General features: G+C 43.4%; 1 protein-coding gene across 1 annotated transcript in view; it reads left to right on the top strand.

Moving 5' to 3' along the window:
• The window catches only part of lrrc52 (leucine rich repeat containing 52), a gene marked incomplete at its 3' end in the record, with an annotated part of 44696 nt that overhangs the window by 697 nt on the left and 26499 nt on the right, over positions 1-17500 (top strand). The window contains exon 1 of the mRNA XM_080769725.1: positions 1-181. This exon is cut by the window's left edge and continues 697 nt beyond it. Coding sequence (XP_080625851.1) covers positions 1-181 — 181 coding nt within the window. The remainder of the gene's footprint in view (positions 182-17500) is intronic.

The raw sequence follows: 17500 nt of genomic DNA on the forward strand, positions 1-17500 counted from the left end.
GAGAACTTGGCACTGCAGGTGTTGGACGTGAGCCGGAACAACCTGACAGCGCTCAACATCAGCACACTCATCGCCCTGCCAGCTCTGCGGTCCATGGGACTGAGCGGCAACCCGTGGCGGTGCGACTGTGACACGGAGGACCTCTGTCTCTGGGTGCAGATAGAGGGCTTCAAGTTTCAAGGTGAGGAGAAAAGAGAATGGAGAAGGAGTGATAATAAACCTTAAACATTATTTATATATTTAAATCCTCATAACCTGCAATGCTGTTGTTGCATCACTTTTGCATCACTTTTTCGTTATAATATAATAGTGTTCTTTTATCATTATTTTCTGTTTGACATCTGGATTTAAATCATTTAATAGCTATACAGATCTGTGTTGCAGCTTTAGGCCGATGAGTGGCTCTCAGTCTCCTATCAAGCTTTCTTGATCCCTTAGTGCTTCTCAAACATTTTCATGTCAAGGAGCCCAAATTGATATATGATAGGCCACAGACCCCCATTTATTGCAGGGATAAATCGTCTCCCAATGAGATATATTGTGTGAGATTAGATTTTTTTTGTGCAGAATTCTACAACTGTTCATAATTGCAATTCCTTAGATATTTACATATTTCTGTGAGACTGGGTAGAGCAGGGTTTTCCAAACTTTTTTCAAAGGGGGCCATATTAGAAATTATTAAAACACAGAATATCCAATTACCAAATATAACCAGACGTGCAATGTAAAAAATGAAATAAAATAAAAATTATTTGACCCCTTCAGAAGGAACAAGGAATCCTGACAAATTATACTCTGGGAAATGCCCAGTTGAATAAAAAACTTCAATGTAAAAATGTCCCATACTGTTGGGCTGTTCATAATACAATTCAGGTGTGAAGTCGCGGGCCGCATACAATTCTTCCCCGGGCCGGATTTGGCTCACAGGCCGCATTTTGGACACCCCTGGGGTGGAGAGTGAATCCTATCTGAATTATACAGTAGGCCTACCCTATACATTCTCTCTTTATAGCCAGAGCCAGCTATAGTAGTGAAATTCAACTTTCTCATTTTGCTGGGGACCCCCCAGGCCTCCTTGAGGGTGTTCCATGGGGTCCCCAGACTCCACTCTAAAACTTGTCACGAAGCCACAAGCAGCCATGCAGGGCCATGTGGCTGATGTCCACTCCTGCAGCAGAAGCATTGCATCCTGGCCAATAAACACACAGCTCCTCTGAGAATGTCCTTATCCAAGGTTTTATCACTTGTTATTGTCACATCAACGCATTTAGATAATTTGATTGTGGGCACACAGTCAGTAGCTCCTGATAGGGTACCTCTGCGCTGTCTTGATCCATTAAGACCTGGCAGATTCTACAAATGCCTTCTAAATCAGCAGTTCTCACACTTTCAAGATTTTTCAAAAATGTTCAGAAATGTGTATTTTTGAATACCCAACGCTAAAATCTACAATGACACAGATGCTTTTCAGTTTTTTATGGGTTAAATTTGTGTTGACGCATATACAAACACACATGTTCATACAGCATGCAGTGCACGCATAGTAGGCAATCTTGGATCTTACAAATGCTTTCTCTCTCACTTTCTCTCTCTCCCTATCTCTCTTGCTCTCTCTCTCTCTCTCTCTCTCTCTCTCTCTCTCTCTCTCTCTCACACACACACACACACACACACACACACACACACACACACACACACACACACACACACACACACACACACACACACACACACACACACACACACACACACACACACAATTCACAAGCTTTAAAACACATAGTTTTACCTCGTCTCCCACCAGCTCTGCTGTAAAATCTCCTCAAACTGCCCTTCACAACTCAATAAAGAACTCAACTCCCACCTTAAAATCTGCAGGCTTGCATTTAGGCTCTGTTCACACAGCACTTAAACCTATTCATAATATGTCAACAACCTTTGTTGCCATGCATATACTGTATTACTGTAAAGGTGCTGTATTTTTGAGGGGCGCTAGCCCCTCCTATGTCCAGCTTTGAGTTTGTGTAAACACAAACATTGAATGCCATTGACAATGAATGGCCAGCTTAGAATGTTTCATGTGTAAACACAAACATTGTGTAAACACAAACATTGAAGACGAAGGTGAGGATGCAAATTGTGATTGGCCGGAATGAGATGATGTATGATGATAAGAGCGCCCCTCACTTCACACGGTGTGAATATTTCTTTCTTTATATGATAAAGAAAAGCGCTTTTTGTTAAAAAAAATTAAGCTCTATAGTAATCAACCATTGCTATAGAGTGTTTGTTCATTAACAGGGTTATCCCCGACTGTCCAGCTCTTTAATGGTTTCCGTCCGTAGGACGTAGCCACACGTCTTAGGGAATCCAATCGAGGGATGCATTGGACGTGTGTACACGTCCTAGCGCATCCTCAATGATATCAAGCGAGGGGAGAATATTCAGAATTCTTTCCTTTTTCTTAATTTTCTCGTGCCACCATGCTTCGCTTTTCAGTCATATTAGCTTACCGTTCGATTAGCTGAAAGAATGCCTCGTCTCTTCAGGGGGCTCTCCGTGGTTTTGATCTGACGGATATACTAAGCGCTTCATTTCTGACTTCAACATGGCTCTCGTTCAAAATAGGAACGCACCCCAGAGCTACTATTTTGAAGGAATCCCGGCACTGATTGTGTTTTAATAAACAGAAAATTCAGGTGGGTTACAAATTTCATCCAATCGGGAGAGAGAACCGCACAAAGATAATGTAATCAGCTTGTGTTCCAAATGGCAGTGTTGTGTGGCTGTAGCGTTTTGTGTTGCTGTAGAGTTTGCGTCCAGTCAGTCACCTCAGGTTCACCAATCCATTATCCACAGCAACAGCAATGGGTTTTATATTCCCAGTGAGCAGGGCCCAAAGAACATATCTGAAACCAAACCGCAGAAAACGAATCAAGAACCTGTGAAATACTTTCCTATACCACGTCAGGGCATGGTGTGCTTCATAGTATGTGTATAGGCGAAAAGAAAAGAAGCTGCAAGCAAATCGGCCTCAGGTCTTCATGGACACATAACAAAATGTCCAGCACAAAGCAGCTTGGTCCCTGTATGTATGTGTGATTCCTGTGGTCCATGAGATAGTACTGTATGTATGACAGTGTGGTTCAGGATTATAGATAGTACTGTATGACAGTGTGGTTCAGGCTTATAGATAGTATTATGACAGTGTGAGTCTTGTGGTCCAGGCTTATAGATAGTACTGTGTGACAGTGTGGTCCAGGATTATAGATAGCACTGTATGTATAACAGTGTGGTCCAGGATTATAGATGACAGTGTGAGTCTTGTGGTCCAGGTTTATAGATAGCACTGGGAGGAGCTGCAGCTGTGAAGAGGACCATGTCCTTTTGTACCTGTTTTGGCTGGCTTGTCCCGCCATGCAGCCCCTCACTGGCTCCTCTCTGCACCTGGGCGAGCTGGCACCGTCGCTGCCGTATGCTCGGACTCTCCAGCCCAGATGGTTAATGATGGTGCTCAGAAAAGCCATGCGTTCATGCTCCCATTAAGGATGCTGTGTGTGTGTGTGTGTGTGTGTGTGTGTGTGTGTGTGTGTGTGTGTGTGTGTGTGTGTGTGTGTGCACGTGCGTGCGTGCGTGCATGCGTGCGTGCGTACATGTGTATGAGGGAGAGAGAATGACTCACTCCAATCAAGTGTGTGTGATCTGTAGCTGTAGTTAGGGGGGGACCCTTAGGGGAGAGCCAATGAGATTAGGAGAAGAGAAGCAAATAGAAGAGAAGAGAGGAGAGGCTGCAGGGTCTGCATGTCCACTAAAAGACAACATACTTAACATAACAACATACTCATTAAGTCAAACAACATACTCATAAATGCACGGGCACCTCTCTCTCTGAACCTCTCCTGTCAGTTTTAAAGGAGCATTCAGTGATTTGGAAAAAACCCTGGTCCGCCCCGGTAACAAGATATCCACATGCACACACTACAGTAAGGGACACATGACAGGCCAACAGCACACACACCAAGGCCTGCCCCGCTCGATCACTTGATTGGCGGAAGGCCCCTCTCTATCCTAATTGGATGAAGGCTGGGCCACCTAGCCCAAAACGAAACCTACGTTTTTTGACCACAGGGGTTAACTGGGGACAGGGAGGAACTACTTATATGGTCAGCACACTCTATAGTAGGGGGGATTATCACAACAAAACAAAATAAATACAATATACACTGCCCCCGCTGCCACCCTTAGATCTCCATATATGGAGCTGACCTGTTCTGATATTATTATGTTGATCTGACGCCATCAAACTCAAGACACGCTCATGGCCAGTACAGAATTCATTCCATATGTTGATCTGACCGACCCCCCATGCCAAAGTGCCAGCGCTCTCCCAGCAGTCTGCTGTCACCCAGGCAGATGTGTGCATGCGACCTCGCCCTCAGGGCGTCCTACTGGTGTGTGTATATATATATATTATATATATATATATAGACTCTGTTGGGTGGAAACCTGTTATGTCCAACCTAAACTGTTGCTTTTCAGGATTCAAATTCAAAATGAGAAAAATAAGCAGATCTACAAACTCAAAACGCACCACATATCGAGCTTGTGGATCTGCTACTTTTGTTTTGTGTGACGCTGTAGTATGATCAAGTAGGGATTCATTTTATTTAGAGTAGGCAATTATTTTACACCTTTTTGTCTCCCGTCCCAAGTTAGTTCTTATGCCGACCAACTCTCCACACATATTTCTGTATTGCTGCCAGTGAGGAGCCCCCACTGTGAGGACGTAGTACCTTTGTCCTACTCCAGTTCAACACCCCTTGCTGACATGTCCCCGTTTTTCCTACCCGATTTCGCACCAGTGAGGGGATGGAGGGCGAGGCTAACAGCTACGGTCACCCGTTTTCCATCTCGCCCCCAAAAGTGAAGAACAGTTGCACCAAAGGCCTGGCGAAGTCGCCCCAAAAGCCAGAGAAAGTCGCCCTAAAACAGAGATGAAGAGTTCTTATAATTGTCACGGGGGCCTGCCCCACCCCGCCCTCCCACACAGAGTCATTGTCAATGGCAAATATAACACATGTGGGGACAAGATTTACGTCATATTTGGCAGACATTTGACCTAATTTCTCCTTTCATTGTCAATGGCAAATATTGAGACGTGTGGGGACAAAAGCTGTATGAGGAAAAATGGTTTTAAAGTCCCCTTATGTAAACAAGTCTTAGTGCTAGAGAGAGAGGGGGAGCTAGAGTGAGAGTGGAGGGGGCCCAAGGGGGGTCATTGGCCCCATTTTGATGAGAATTTTGCCTTTTCCTGAATCATTGGACATAGCGTGAGAGTGGAGGGGGCCCTAGGGGGGGTCATTGCATGAATCATGAATTGTAGAAATCAAAACAACAACAGATCAAATGTAACGGTCAAGTTCATGTTAAAAAGATACTTCAATACTAGAAGAAAAATAAGTTGTCATAGCAGCAAAAAAGTAATATAAATGGTCTTCAGTGTCACTGGGACATGCAGTTTAGTTGCCTTCCTCAGCAACTGCAATGGTTAGTTTGCCCATTTCAAAGTCTTTATTATTACTTATATACCTATATATTGTATTATTAATAATTTATTGATGATTTGATTTATTACCATGCATGTTTTTGTTCTTGCTTACTGTAAGTCGCTTACTGTAAGTCGCTCTGCTCTTAAATTATAAATTGTAAATTGCAATTACAAGTGGCTCTTATTTTGAAGAGGAAGTCTGTTTTGGTTGTAAGTTGTAACCAAGCTGCCATGACAGTTGTATGTTATGATGCCAGCAAGCCTAGTCCTATACCAAGTAGTAAACAAGAACCCATGTGGATTAAACACAAGCCTTTAGCCAAAGTTCATATATTTACTAATATGAAAACCATGCATCTGTAACTTAAACAATGTACATATACTTTGGAAGTACGTTATAAAAATGAAACCTCTGCGGCATAAGTCTCATGCTGGCTCACGCCGGTAAAGTCATCAACAGCTGCCTTTGTCTTGAAGCGATGTAACGCCAAGCTTTGATGGGTTATTAACTTATTACAGTGGTCGTACAGTGGTGAGGGGTTGGGGGGTCGATTCTGGGGGCCAGATCGTGTGCTCTGCCACCCCCTGTGCTGGTAGACAGATACTTTACTCCTGAATGCTGCATGTGGATATGTATGTGTGAATATTAGTGATGGGAGATTAATCGTCAAACACATCGGTATCGGGCGGTTCTAGTTGTTTTTTAATTAATTAAACGGTCCGATTGTCTTTACAGATAAACAAGCCCAAAGTAACAGCTTAAACAGATATACAAGCTCACAATATAAAATAAAAGGGATTACAGTTCAATCTGACTTGCCTAAGCCTGCAGTGTAGATACCCTGTCGCATGTATTTTTCAGAATGGACAACATTATTATAATTTTTTAATACAGAATGAGATCATATCGATCATATATGTAATATTGGTTATCGGCCATAACAGCAATTAATTCAGATATCGATATCGGCTAAAATGTCTCATCGGCACATCCCTAGTGAATATGTGTGCTTGTTTTGTCCAGTGGTGTGTTCATGTCATGTCCATACAAACATATAGGCCTACTGTAAATTAGTGATCACGTTATTTTGCTCCTGATCCGATCATTTGAAAATGACGTGATCAGCCCCGATTTCCAATCACGTGATCGGATCGGGACAACCCTACTGCAAATAACTGTGGTAATAAGATGACACAGTGGTCATGCTATTCTGTGCTATATGCTTGCCTCATGTCTCCAATCACTGTTTCTTTCTCACACATGTACAGTACGCTCAGACTCACATGTACACACGCTCAGACTCACACATGTTGTACACATGCTCAGACTCACACATGTACACACGCTCAGACTCACACATGTTGTACACACGCTCAGACTCACACATGTTGTACACATGCTCAGACTCACACATGTACACATGCTCAGACTCACACATGTACACACGCTCAGACTCACACATGTACACACGCTCAGACTCACACATGTACACACGCTCAGACTCACACATGTTGTACACACGCTCAGACTCACACATGTTGTACACACGCTGAGACTCACACATGTACACACGCTGAGACTCACACATGTACACACGCTGAGACTCACACATGTACACACGCTCAGACTCACACATGTACACACGCTCAGACTCACACATGTTGTACACACGCTGAGACTCACACATGTACACACGCTCAGACTCACACATGTACACACGCTCAGACTCACACATGTTGTACACACCCTCAGACTCACACATGTACACACGCTCAGACTCACACATGTTGTACACACGCTCAGACTCACACATGTTGTACACACGCTGAGACTCACACATGTTGTACACACGCTCAGACTCACACATGTACACACGCTCAGACTCACACATGTTGTACACACGCTCAGACTCACACATGTTGTACACACGCTCAGACTCACATGTACACACGCTCAGACTCACACATGTTGTACACACGCTGAGACTCACACATGTACACACGCTCAGACTCACACATGTACACACGCTGAGACTCACACATGTTGTACACACGCTGAGACTCACACATGTACACACGCTCAGACTCACACATGTTGTACACACGCTGAGACTCACACATGTACACACGCTCAGACTCACACATGTTGTACACACGCTGAGACTCACACATGTACACACGCTCAGACTCACACATGTTGTACACACGCTGAGACTCACACATGTTGTACACACGCTCAGACTCACATGTACACACGCTCAGACTCACACATGTTGTACACACGCTCAGACTCACACATGTACACACGCTGAGACTCACACATGCAGATTTAGGCCATGGACCACACCATTGGTTGGGCTGCTGTGACAGGCCTCCTCACCCTGCAATGCATGTGTGAGTGGATGAGTGCACTCGCCCCTCCCCCTCTCACTATTTCTCTTTATGTTTTACTTGTATCTCTTTCTTCACTGATTTGTGTCACCTCCCACCCCCCCCCCCCTCAACTCTCTTCTGCAGTAGTAAGGGGATGGATGTGTGTGTGTGTGTGTGTGTGTGTGTGTGTGTGTGTGTGTGTGTGTGTGTGTGTGTGTGCTCGCTCGCGGCTGCGTGCGCATGTTTGTGTGTGTGTGCGTGCGTGCGTGCGTGTGTCTGTGCATGCCATGTTCTGGTTGAACTACAGTATAGTATTTCATATCAAAACCATACAGGCTCACCATTTATCTGCATCAGGACCTTCGGTCGCAGTTAACTATGGAATCGCGCATTTCCCGTCAGTTTGGGTGTTGGTCGGGCACGTGACATCATCAGGGATGGAGCATGTGACATCACGTGACATCATCAGGAATGGAGCGTGTGACATCACGTGACATCATCCCTGATGTCATCAATATTAAGCCCATATATGGAGATCCCTAATGTCATCAATATTGGCCAGCAACTTTACATCTGACCTCAAACCTCAAACCCTTAGATCTCCATATATGGAGCTGACCTGTCTCTGACATTCTTCCATATGTTGATCCTTCCCCATCCATCGTTCCTCTTCGATGTCTCCCTTTTGACTGATACCTGTCCATTCAAACTCTAGACGGGCCTGCCCTGAAGTAGTGAATTAGTGCAGCCGCGCCCGGCACTAGAGTTCTCAACAGGCCCGGAAATTAAGATCTTACCCCCCATGCCAAAGCACCAGCAGTCTGCTGTCACCCAGGCGGATGCGTGCACGCTTCTCGCCCTCAGAGGTCTTACTGGTATTATACTGTATTAGAAACATCTTTAGCTTTTTTTTTACATGATATAGCATCATAGCTTAAGTTTAACTGTACATGCTGGTAACATGAATCTCAATTCCAATATGATTGTCACTTTGAATTATATTGAAAGTGCGTTTACTACATTTTGCATGCAAAAGGTTGAAAGGTATCTTTGCTTTCTTTAAAAATTGGTACAACAAAAACACATCACATTGGGACAAGACACATTTACATGAAAACATTATAGAAGCAGGTCTGTCTGTCTGTCTGTCTGTCATTTTGTCATGCCTTTGTCTGTCTTTTCTGCATGTGGTTATGATGACTATATAGAAGTGTCTATTTGTACGTCTCATCTTTTGATGAATTGAACAAGGTGGACCCTTTTGTAAACAAGTGTAATGCTTTATTGGGTCGTCCACTCACAGTTAACAGTCTTTGTATTGAGTCGTGCTTGAAATGTACTGTAATTCTGCAAACTGTTACTGTTAATAAATATTTCAATCAATCAATCAATCAATGATCCTGTTTCTCTCTGTTGTTTGGGTTGTCTGTGTACTTGTGTCTTTGTGTCTTTGTGTCGTGTGTGTGTGTGTGTGTGTGTGTGTGTGTGTGTGTGTGTGTGTGTGTGTGTGTGTGTGTGTGTGTGTGTGTGCTCTTCACTAAGACGTGTTGACAACCTGCAATGCTGGCAGCAACCAAAGTCCCAGCGAGACCCCGCCAGGCATGGGCCATTAGGATGGCAGAGAGGAGAGGAAATGGAATTGAATTAGAGAGAGAGAGAGAGAGAGAGAGAGAGAGAGAGAGAGAGAGAGAGAGAGAGAGAGAGAGAGAGAGAGAGAGAGAGAGAGAATAGAATAGAATAGAATAGAATAGCATAGGAAATCTTGGAGCGCAGCTCCCAGGGCCAGCATTAACAAAGAGGCAGATAAGAAAAAACATACAATCCTTGAATAAATACGTACTTCATCTACCAGTAATTATAATATTAAGAAGAAGAAGGAGGAGGAGGAGAAGAAGAAGAAAGAAGTCTTTACATTTGAAACAAATCTCAAAATGCTACAAAGCGAGGACAAAATAAGAATAAAAACAATTAATGCATTCTAATCTACCTAAAACAATGCATACTGTAATTCAGTTCATCTCTCATGATTCAGTTCATCTGTCATATTGACTACTGTCTCTGTGATGGGTCTGAGTAAACAGTTGAAACTTCCCACGCAGGCTGGGAGAAGGAAGTCATGTACTGTAGCAACCACTTGTTGAACTCAGATGTCGAGTTGTGAATGCATGGATTTCTCCTATAGATTTGGGGTTGCATCAGTGGTGTGCTGTGGATTTTTGAGTGGTGCAACCACTCCAAGGAACAGCAATGTCCGTGTTCACCTATGTGTCCGCCTGTTGTTCACTATATGTGTTCGCCTATGTGACGTTAATGAGCACCAGTATGACTATTAGTACCAGTAGGGGCGCTGTTGTGCCAGAAACAGAGAGAGAGAGTGCTGCTCTGTTGCCTGCTAATGAGAGAGAGAGAGAGGTGTGGGGGGGGGGGGGGAGTTGCACCACTCAGTTCACACTAGTATAGGGCTGTCTGCATGAAGCTAATTTTAATTGCATGTGGGAGGTCGTGTGACAGAGCGTGCAGTGTCTGAACTACTGGGGCGGCGCCCTGGACAGCCCTACCGCCTGATCACCACTGGGTTGCATTTATGCTGTAGTAGCAGGCTGGTTTCCACTGGCAAAACTGTGTTAGGATATACCTGGATGGTTGTCATGGTTGTATGTATGCGCTGGTGGCTGTACAGTATATGGCGGTTGTAGCTGGTTGGTTGTGTGTGGTTGCAGATGGGTTTGTCTATGGGTGTAGCTAGTCTGGCTACGTGTGGCCGTAGATGGGTGTTGTATGGGTTGTATAGCTAAGTCTATGTGTGTGTGGTCGTAGAGTTGTTATCGAAAAAGAAGGAGAGGTCGCACAACTCCTAGTCACGATGCAAAAAAAACGTTTATTTTAAGATGACCAACGTTTCGGCACAAAATGCCTAATTCAGGGTTTGTGTGTATGTGTACGTATTTCATATTCTGAAGAAGGACGATAAATTTGTGCCGAAATGTTGGTCATCTTAAAATAAGTGTTTTTTACATTGTGACTACGAGTTGTGCGACCTCTCCTTCTTTTTCAAGTGTGTCTCCCGTGGTCAGAACCTCCCCACTGTTGGTGTGTGTTCCTACCTCTTTGTTTGTGTAGAGTTGTTATTACCATACTAATAGGGTTGTATGCAATGCCATGATTGGTCCCTGCGTGTGGTTGTAGCTGGGTGGGTTTATATGGCTGTTAATTGTACCAAAAGCTGATCTGACTGTCACGTGTGGATGTTGTGAGGATTTTGGCCCTGGGTGGGAAACTGTGGTCCTTGGCTTCTTCACAGTTCCCTGACCATCTCATAGATGCCCAGGCACACAGCCAAGAGAGAGGGCAGAGCACGGGGTGAGAGTTAAATATTCATAAAGAGAGAAAGAGCAATAGCGGTTGATGAGTTCAGAAAAAGAGAGAGGGGGAGAGTTAAACAGGGTCTATCTATGCCATCCGGGTGAATTTGAATTGGATTTTAATAAATAAAGTGAATTATGATAAGATGAGTGGATAGAAGATAAATCAGCGTGATATGAAGATCGGTGAATGCAGAGGGAAGCAACAGGAAAACAACGAATGAAGAAGCACAGTTATGAGAACCTGAGTAAAACAAAATAAATAAATGCAAAAGGCATGTCTCGAGGCGAGGAGGTCTCAGGTCTTCTGTGGCTCAGACCCACCAGTCAGACACATTAAAACATTCATTATGACAAGGAGAGTAGGAGGCAGCAATACAATTAACAACAATTAACTGTTGCATTATTAATCAGCTGGAACAATTTAACAGCCCCATGTGGTGAATGATGCCATATCAAATGCAAGCGGTGGCCAGTAGGAAGCTGGCGTACCGCTGCGTGCACAGCAGTGGAAACTGTAAATCTGGGTGCATGTGATGTTACTGTGGGTGTGTTTATAATCACCAGAGGCAGGCCCAGGTGTGTGTGTGTGTGTGTGTGTGTGTGTGTGTGTGTGTGTGTGTGTGCGGGCGCGTGCGGCGTGCGTGTGTGTGTGTGTGTGCACACTGGTGGAAGAAAAGTACTCATATTTGGCTTTCAGAATTTTGTCATATGGCATATGGTTTGTTTAAGCGTCATAAACAAACATTACCAGGCGGCCAACATACAGCAATGTAGAAATACTCTGTTAAAGGCTTGACATTCACAATTTGGCATCATTATGTGCGTGTGTGCGTGCGTGCGTGCATGCGCGTCTGCGTGTGCTTGTGTGTGTGGAGGTGTTAATCCAAAAAGCAATATCAAAGTCATTGGACTGAAACTGAAATTGAAAAAGAGAGGAAGAGAGAGAGAGAGAGAGAGAGAGAGAGAGAGATAGAAGGCAACTGACCAAGACTGATGGAGGGGAAACTATACACAATCAAAAGAGGCAGAATGGAAAATAGAATGATAAAGCCATTAAGACAAACGCAAGACAAGCAAATGAAAAATGGTAGATTTGGAATGAAAAGGTAATGAGATAAAAAGAAAAGAGAGGCGGGTAAGACAGGTGGAGGAATGATGGAGAAGAACTGTTGCTGACGTTCGCTTTCTCCTCATCCGTCTGTCTGTCTGTCTCTCTGTCTCTCTCTCTCTCCTCATCCTTTGCCAGAGGAAAAAGGGATATCATACACAGATAAATAATGGAAGAGAAGATGATGGCAATCTGACTAATGCTGTATTTGAGATGAGTGTGAAGGCGTGCGTTTTTCATTCGTGGTGAATGTGATGGTGAAAAGGTCAGCTATTCTTAGACAACCTCTCTGTGATGTGCGTTTAGCCAGTTTACCGGCAAAGCTAAAGTGAAGAGCGGATCCAATGCAAGAGGTTTGCATGGATGGGCCACCATGCCCCAAAGACCTACAACACACATGTTACTGTATGACCAAAAGCCCCAAACTGCACAAGGGCTATATCACACACAGAAAATAACCAATCTGCAAGCTCACAATGCATCATCACACCGCGACGCATTGTGAGCTTGTAGATTAACTATTTTCGGTGCGCAACTGAGTATAATTTTGGGGGGGAACCTCTTTTTGTGTTTTAAACATTGTGTTATAATTTAGCTATTGAAAAATAGCAGACCTACAAGCTCGTAGCACGCCACTCGGTGCTAATATGCTATTTTTGAAAAATCGTGAAAATATCTATTTCGGAAAACTGGAGGATTTAGAAGATTTCTTTTTAATTTCAAGGTCAGGCCTAAATGGGTTAATGTTCCCATTAGCATCCATAAAACCGAGCAGGACATGTTTACTCCAGTGATGTCGCTCTGGATAAGAGCGTCTTCTAAATGCCTGAACTATAATTGTAATTGTATGTCACCGGATTTATGTCACCGGAGTAAAGATCTGTGAAGGTGAAAAGCACAACCCTTTTAGCCACTACACCATTGGTGGTGGTGACATTGTCCTTGTTAGGTTGTTTTTATGCCAAAATAGATATCTTGACTCCAGAAAGTATGACTCAGTTTGATGTCATTTAGTGGCCAAAAAACTGTGCCAGGCTGATTGAAATTCACTGTGGTGATTGTAAAGACACAGAGAAAGGAAAGCACAGACAGAAAGGGGAATGTAGTGAAATATATATTGAAAATAACCATAACCATCAGAAATTTGCTGAATTGCACGTTGTTTATCAAGCACTTTTAATTAGGTACATCATTGCCTTTCATTTTTATTGCGGATTCTTAGGCATTATTGCAACATAGGCTCCGTTGCTTATGTGCATATTAACATTTGACTTCCTTCCTGTGCCTGCTTGTATTAATATAGTATATATATAGTAGTATAAATATAGTAGTTTTTGTTGTGATTTGTAGTCCATATAACTGTTTATGTAATGTAAGTAAAAACCAGGAAGTGAACTTATGTACTGACTGTACATTGAAGTTGTTCATTGGCTATAGATTTTCAGATATAACTTGCATTCATCAAAAGCAACAAATAGGCATACAAGGAAAGAAGAGTGGGGGGTGAGGTGGAATTGAGATTCCCCCCAAATGTTGCTTTTTCATCAATAGTAGTAGAGGTTATTGTGCCCTCAAATGTTGGCATTTTGTGCCCTCAAATGTTGGCATATCTGGCAGCCTTTTCTGACTTATGTATCTGAGATGGACAAATATACTACCATAATGAATATTGCCCTCCCTCCCTTTTTGTTCTTCTTTCTTTATTTAATTTTTGTCCCCCCCCTCTCTCTCTCTCTCTCTCTCTCTCTCTCTCTCTCTCTCTGTGTGTGTCTTCCTGGAACCGTCCCCACATGGTCCTCCTGTCTCTGTGTCCTTGAGCAAGACATTGAATGCATGGCTGTGAATGTGGTGTGAATGCATTGGGGAAGGGGAAGTTTTGTTATACTATGCAGAGTTGCAGACATAATGTTAGTTACTTGTTCATTTTACAATAGAGCAAGTCTGATGTAATTTATTTACACATCCTACCTGGGTCACGTTTTTTCCCCCCATTCTGAACTTGCGTCAAATAAGAACTGTTCCAAAAATGACAAATGAGCATGGCGGTTTGACTATGATATGAAGAATCAACTGACGGCGAGAAAACAAATGTTCACATTAATATTTTCTTCTTTTATCACTTGAAGCTGAAGTATTTGTATTAGAGTACATGGCTGTCAAATGTAGTCAAAACACTCAAATGCATTGGCATTACATTCAATTTATAGCAATTGGAATGATTATTGTTTATTGTTTATTAAATGGATCTCAATTAGCTGCATGACGCCGGGGCGACAGCTAATCTTCCTGGGGTCCCTATAAAATGCATACAAAAAAAACATAGATACAGAATTACTTACAATACATGCATAGTAATTAAACAACATTAAACAACAAAACAATATCAATAGATTAACTATTGATCGTTCTATAGGGCTGTGGTGAAAAGTCATGACAAACACGCACGCACGCACACACACATTCACACACAGTATACATTAGGATCTCGAAGCACTGCTACCCCCAGCTCACATCATCCCGAACCACCCGGAGCGTACCACCAAGTCACGCCTTGACCCTCCCCAAGTCCAACACCAAATGCCTTGGCAGGAGCTTTTTCCACTCTGCAGTATAACAACATGGAACAGCCTTCCCCCTGCTGTTGTTGGAGACATTTCATCAAGTAGTGTTTATTAATTCATGCCTTAAGAAGAGACTGAACAAACACCTCCTCAGCATGAAGCTGTAAACCCATAAAACTCAAGGACATTCATTCACAAGTTCAGTTACATATTCCTGAGTAGCTGCAGATCAGTGATAGGCTTTATGAATGACATTCAGAGAGCTTGAATCGTCATTCATAAAGCCTGAACACTATTATTAAGTTATTGTCTCCACCAGCTGAAGGCATGGGGAGACAGTATGGTACAGTATAGTATAGTACAGTATGTTTTGTACTCCGTCCTGTATGAATGCAAACGAAGAACCTCTGCCCCTATTTTTCCACACCGGCCTGTTACAGTGCCACCATGAGGCAGATTTTGGCAAAACACATTTCTGTAGATTACTCGTACACATTTTATCCATACATCACGCAAATCGGTATTCACTATCTCCATACCGTAGTCATGCGATCAACACAAATCTGTCCGCTTTCCCATATTCCATCCTGATTGGTTAAGATTGCCTTCCAAAGTTTGCATGATTGGTCCATTTTGAATGGCCTCAAATCTTGAACACAGCGTGAGTGTTGCAACCACTCCCTTACGGAGCTATGTGTGTGGGTGGGTGGCTGGCTGGGTGTCTGGGTAGGTATGAGCACGAAAACAGCATGGTTGTTTTTCACCACCTGTGCGCAACCTAACACACACACAAACACACATGCACGTATTAACTGTATATATATGATGCTTTCGGGTGTGCCAGTACAGTACAGTGACAGTACAGTACAGTAGTAGGGTACAGTAGAGGGACCCCCACACGGTAACTGTCATTTCTCAACCGTTTTGGACGCGGGGCGGCACGCCGGAACTGGCCCGGCCCCCTGGGCGCGTTCCTGGGGGTCTGGCACTTCCCGCCTTGCTCGCCTACAAATGGTACAAAATTCTGCAGCGAGACTGCTGACAAACACGAGGAGGCGTGAACACATCACCCCTGTACTGGCCTCCCTTCATTGGTTTCCAGTACATTTTAGAATTGATTTTAAGATTTTATTGACAACTTTTAAAGCTCTGCGAGGCCTGGCCCCTATACATCTCGGCCATGCTAAAGCCGTACAACCCACCGCGTACCCTCAGATCGTTGGGGAGGATCTCCAGACTCCCATGAAAACAAAACTCGTCACCATGGGTGACCGGGCCTTCGCAGCCAGGGCACCATAATGTGGAACTTATTGTACTGCTTCTGTGTACTGCATTAACGATTTAGTGCCTCTAAGCTAGTGTAGGAGGCACCAGCTTAGTGCCTCTAAGCTGGTGTAGGCCTACTGCATTTTTATATTCCATTGTAAAGCACTTTAATAAGGGAAAATTAGCTAAATGTGTGGCAAATCTGCAAAAAAAAATGCTTACCACTAGCTTTATTCACAAATCTGTTCATAAAGATGTTAATCACATATAAATTTGTTCCAAACCAACTCCCTTGGGAAACTTTGTGACAGCTGCTGAAAGTTGGGGTATACCATTAACAACCAATTTAAGGCAAAAAAATTATCTAAATTTCATTATACTTTAAGTAGCATGTGACTTGTCAAACTAGGGGTTTTCATGATTCTGAATCCATTGCAAGCATTAGTTTCGCCTAAAAATGGACATAGCCGTCATCACAAATGTGCTGAGGTCAGCACGTTGTAATGCACGTAACTCCAGAACCGTTTGACCCACGACTTCACATTCGACACACGCGTTCCACGCCCCCACAGGGAGTGCAGTGCCACTTAATTATTTTCCGGGAGCGCTAATGGAGGGAGGAAGCAGCGTTAGTGTGATCTCCACAACATCGTGTCCAGGTACTTTCGATGTGTACATTTTTTTTAAGAGACCCCTCGGTTACGGCTTTACCCTACGGTTGTGCCATTTGTGGTAAAAGCTTGTAAATATCTGACTTGCCTGTACTTTTTGTGGTAAAACTCTCAGACCTCCTTTGCCTTCCTGCATGATCTCCTAATCCCCCCGCCCCTCTTCTTTCTTTGTTTTCTTGGAAAGATGATGCGATTGGAACTACACATAAACTTATATATCTGTAAAACTGTGATGTGACAATAAAGCTGATTCTGATTAAATTTACGGAAAAAACATTGAAATATATGGAGATAGTAAGGTTTCTGCCCGACAACAATGATTTTGACACGGAAGCACAGTGTTGCTATGAATGCAAATGTCATTTATTTCCATGGGATTTACACTTACAAGCAGCACACACACAAAGTTCCAATTAGCATACACTGTAGGCTCAGGTTAATTCAGTGATTAGATCTGCAGTGACGTGAGATTGGAGGCGAAGATGTAAAACACAGAGATAAGAAGCTGTTTTTTCTCTAAGGCTTGGTTTATACACGTCGCGCACCGGAAATGGCAGACATACAAACTCACCGTACACCGCAGGGCGACATGATGTTAGCTTGTAGAT

Source organism: Protomyctophum bolini, assembly GCF_963924005.1.
Source record: "Protomyctophum bolini genome assembly, chromosome: 8".
Classification (NCBI taxonomy): Eukaryota; Metazoa; Chordata; class Actinopteri; order Myctophiformes; family Myctophidae; genus Protomyctophum; species Protomyctophum bolini.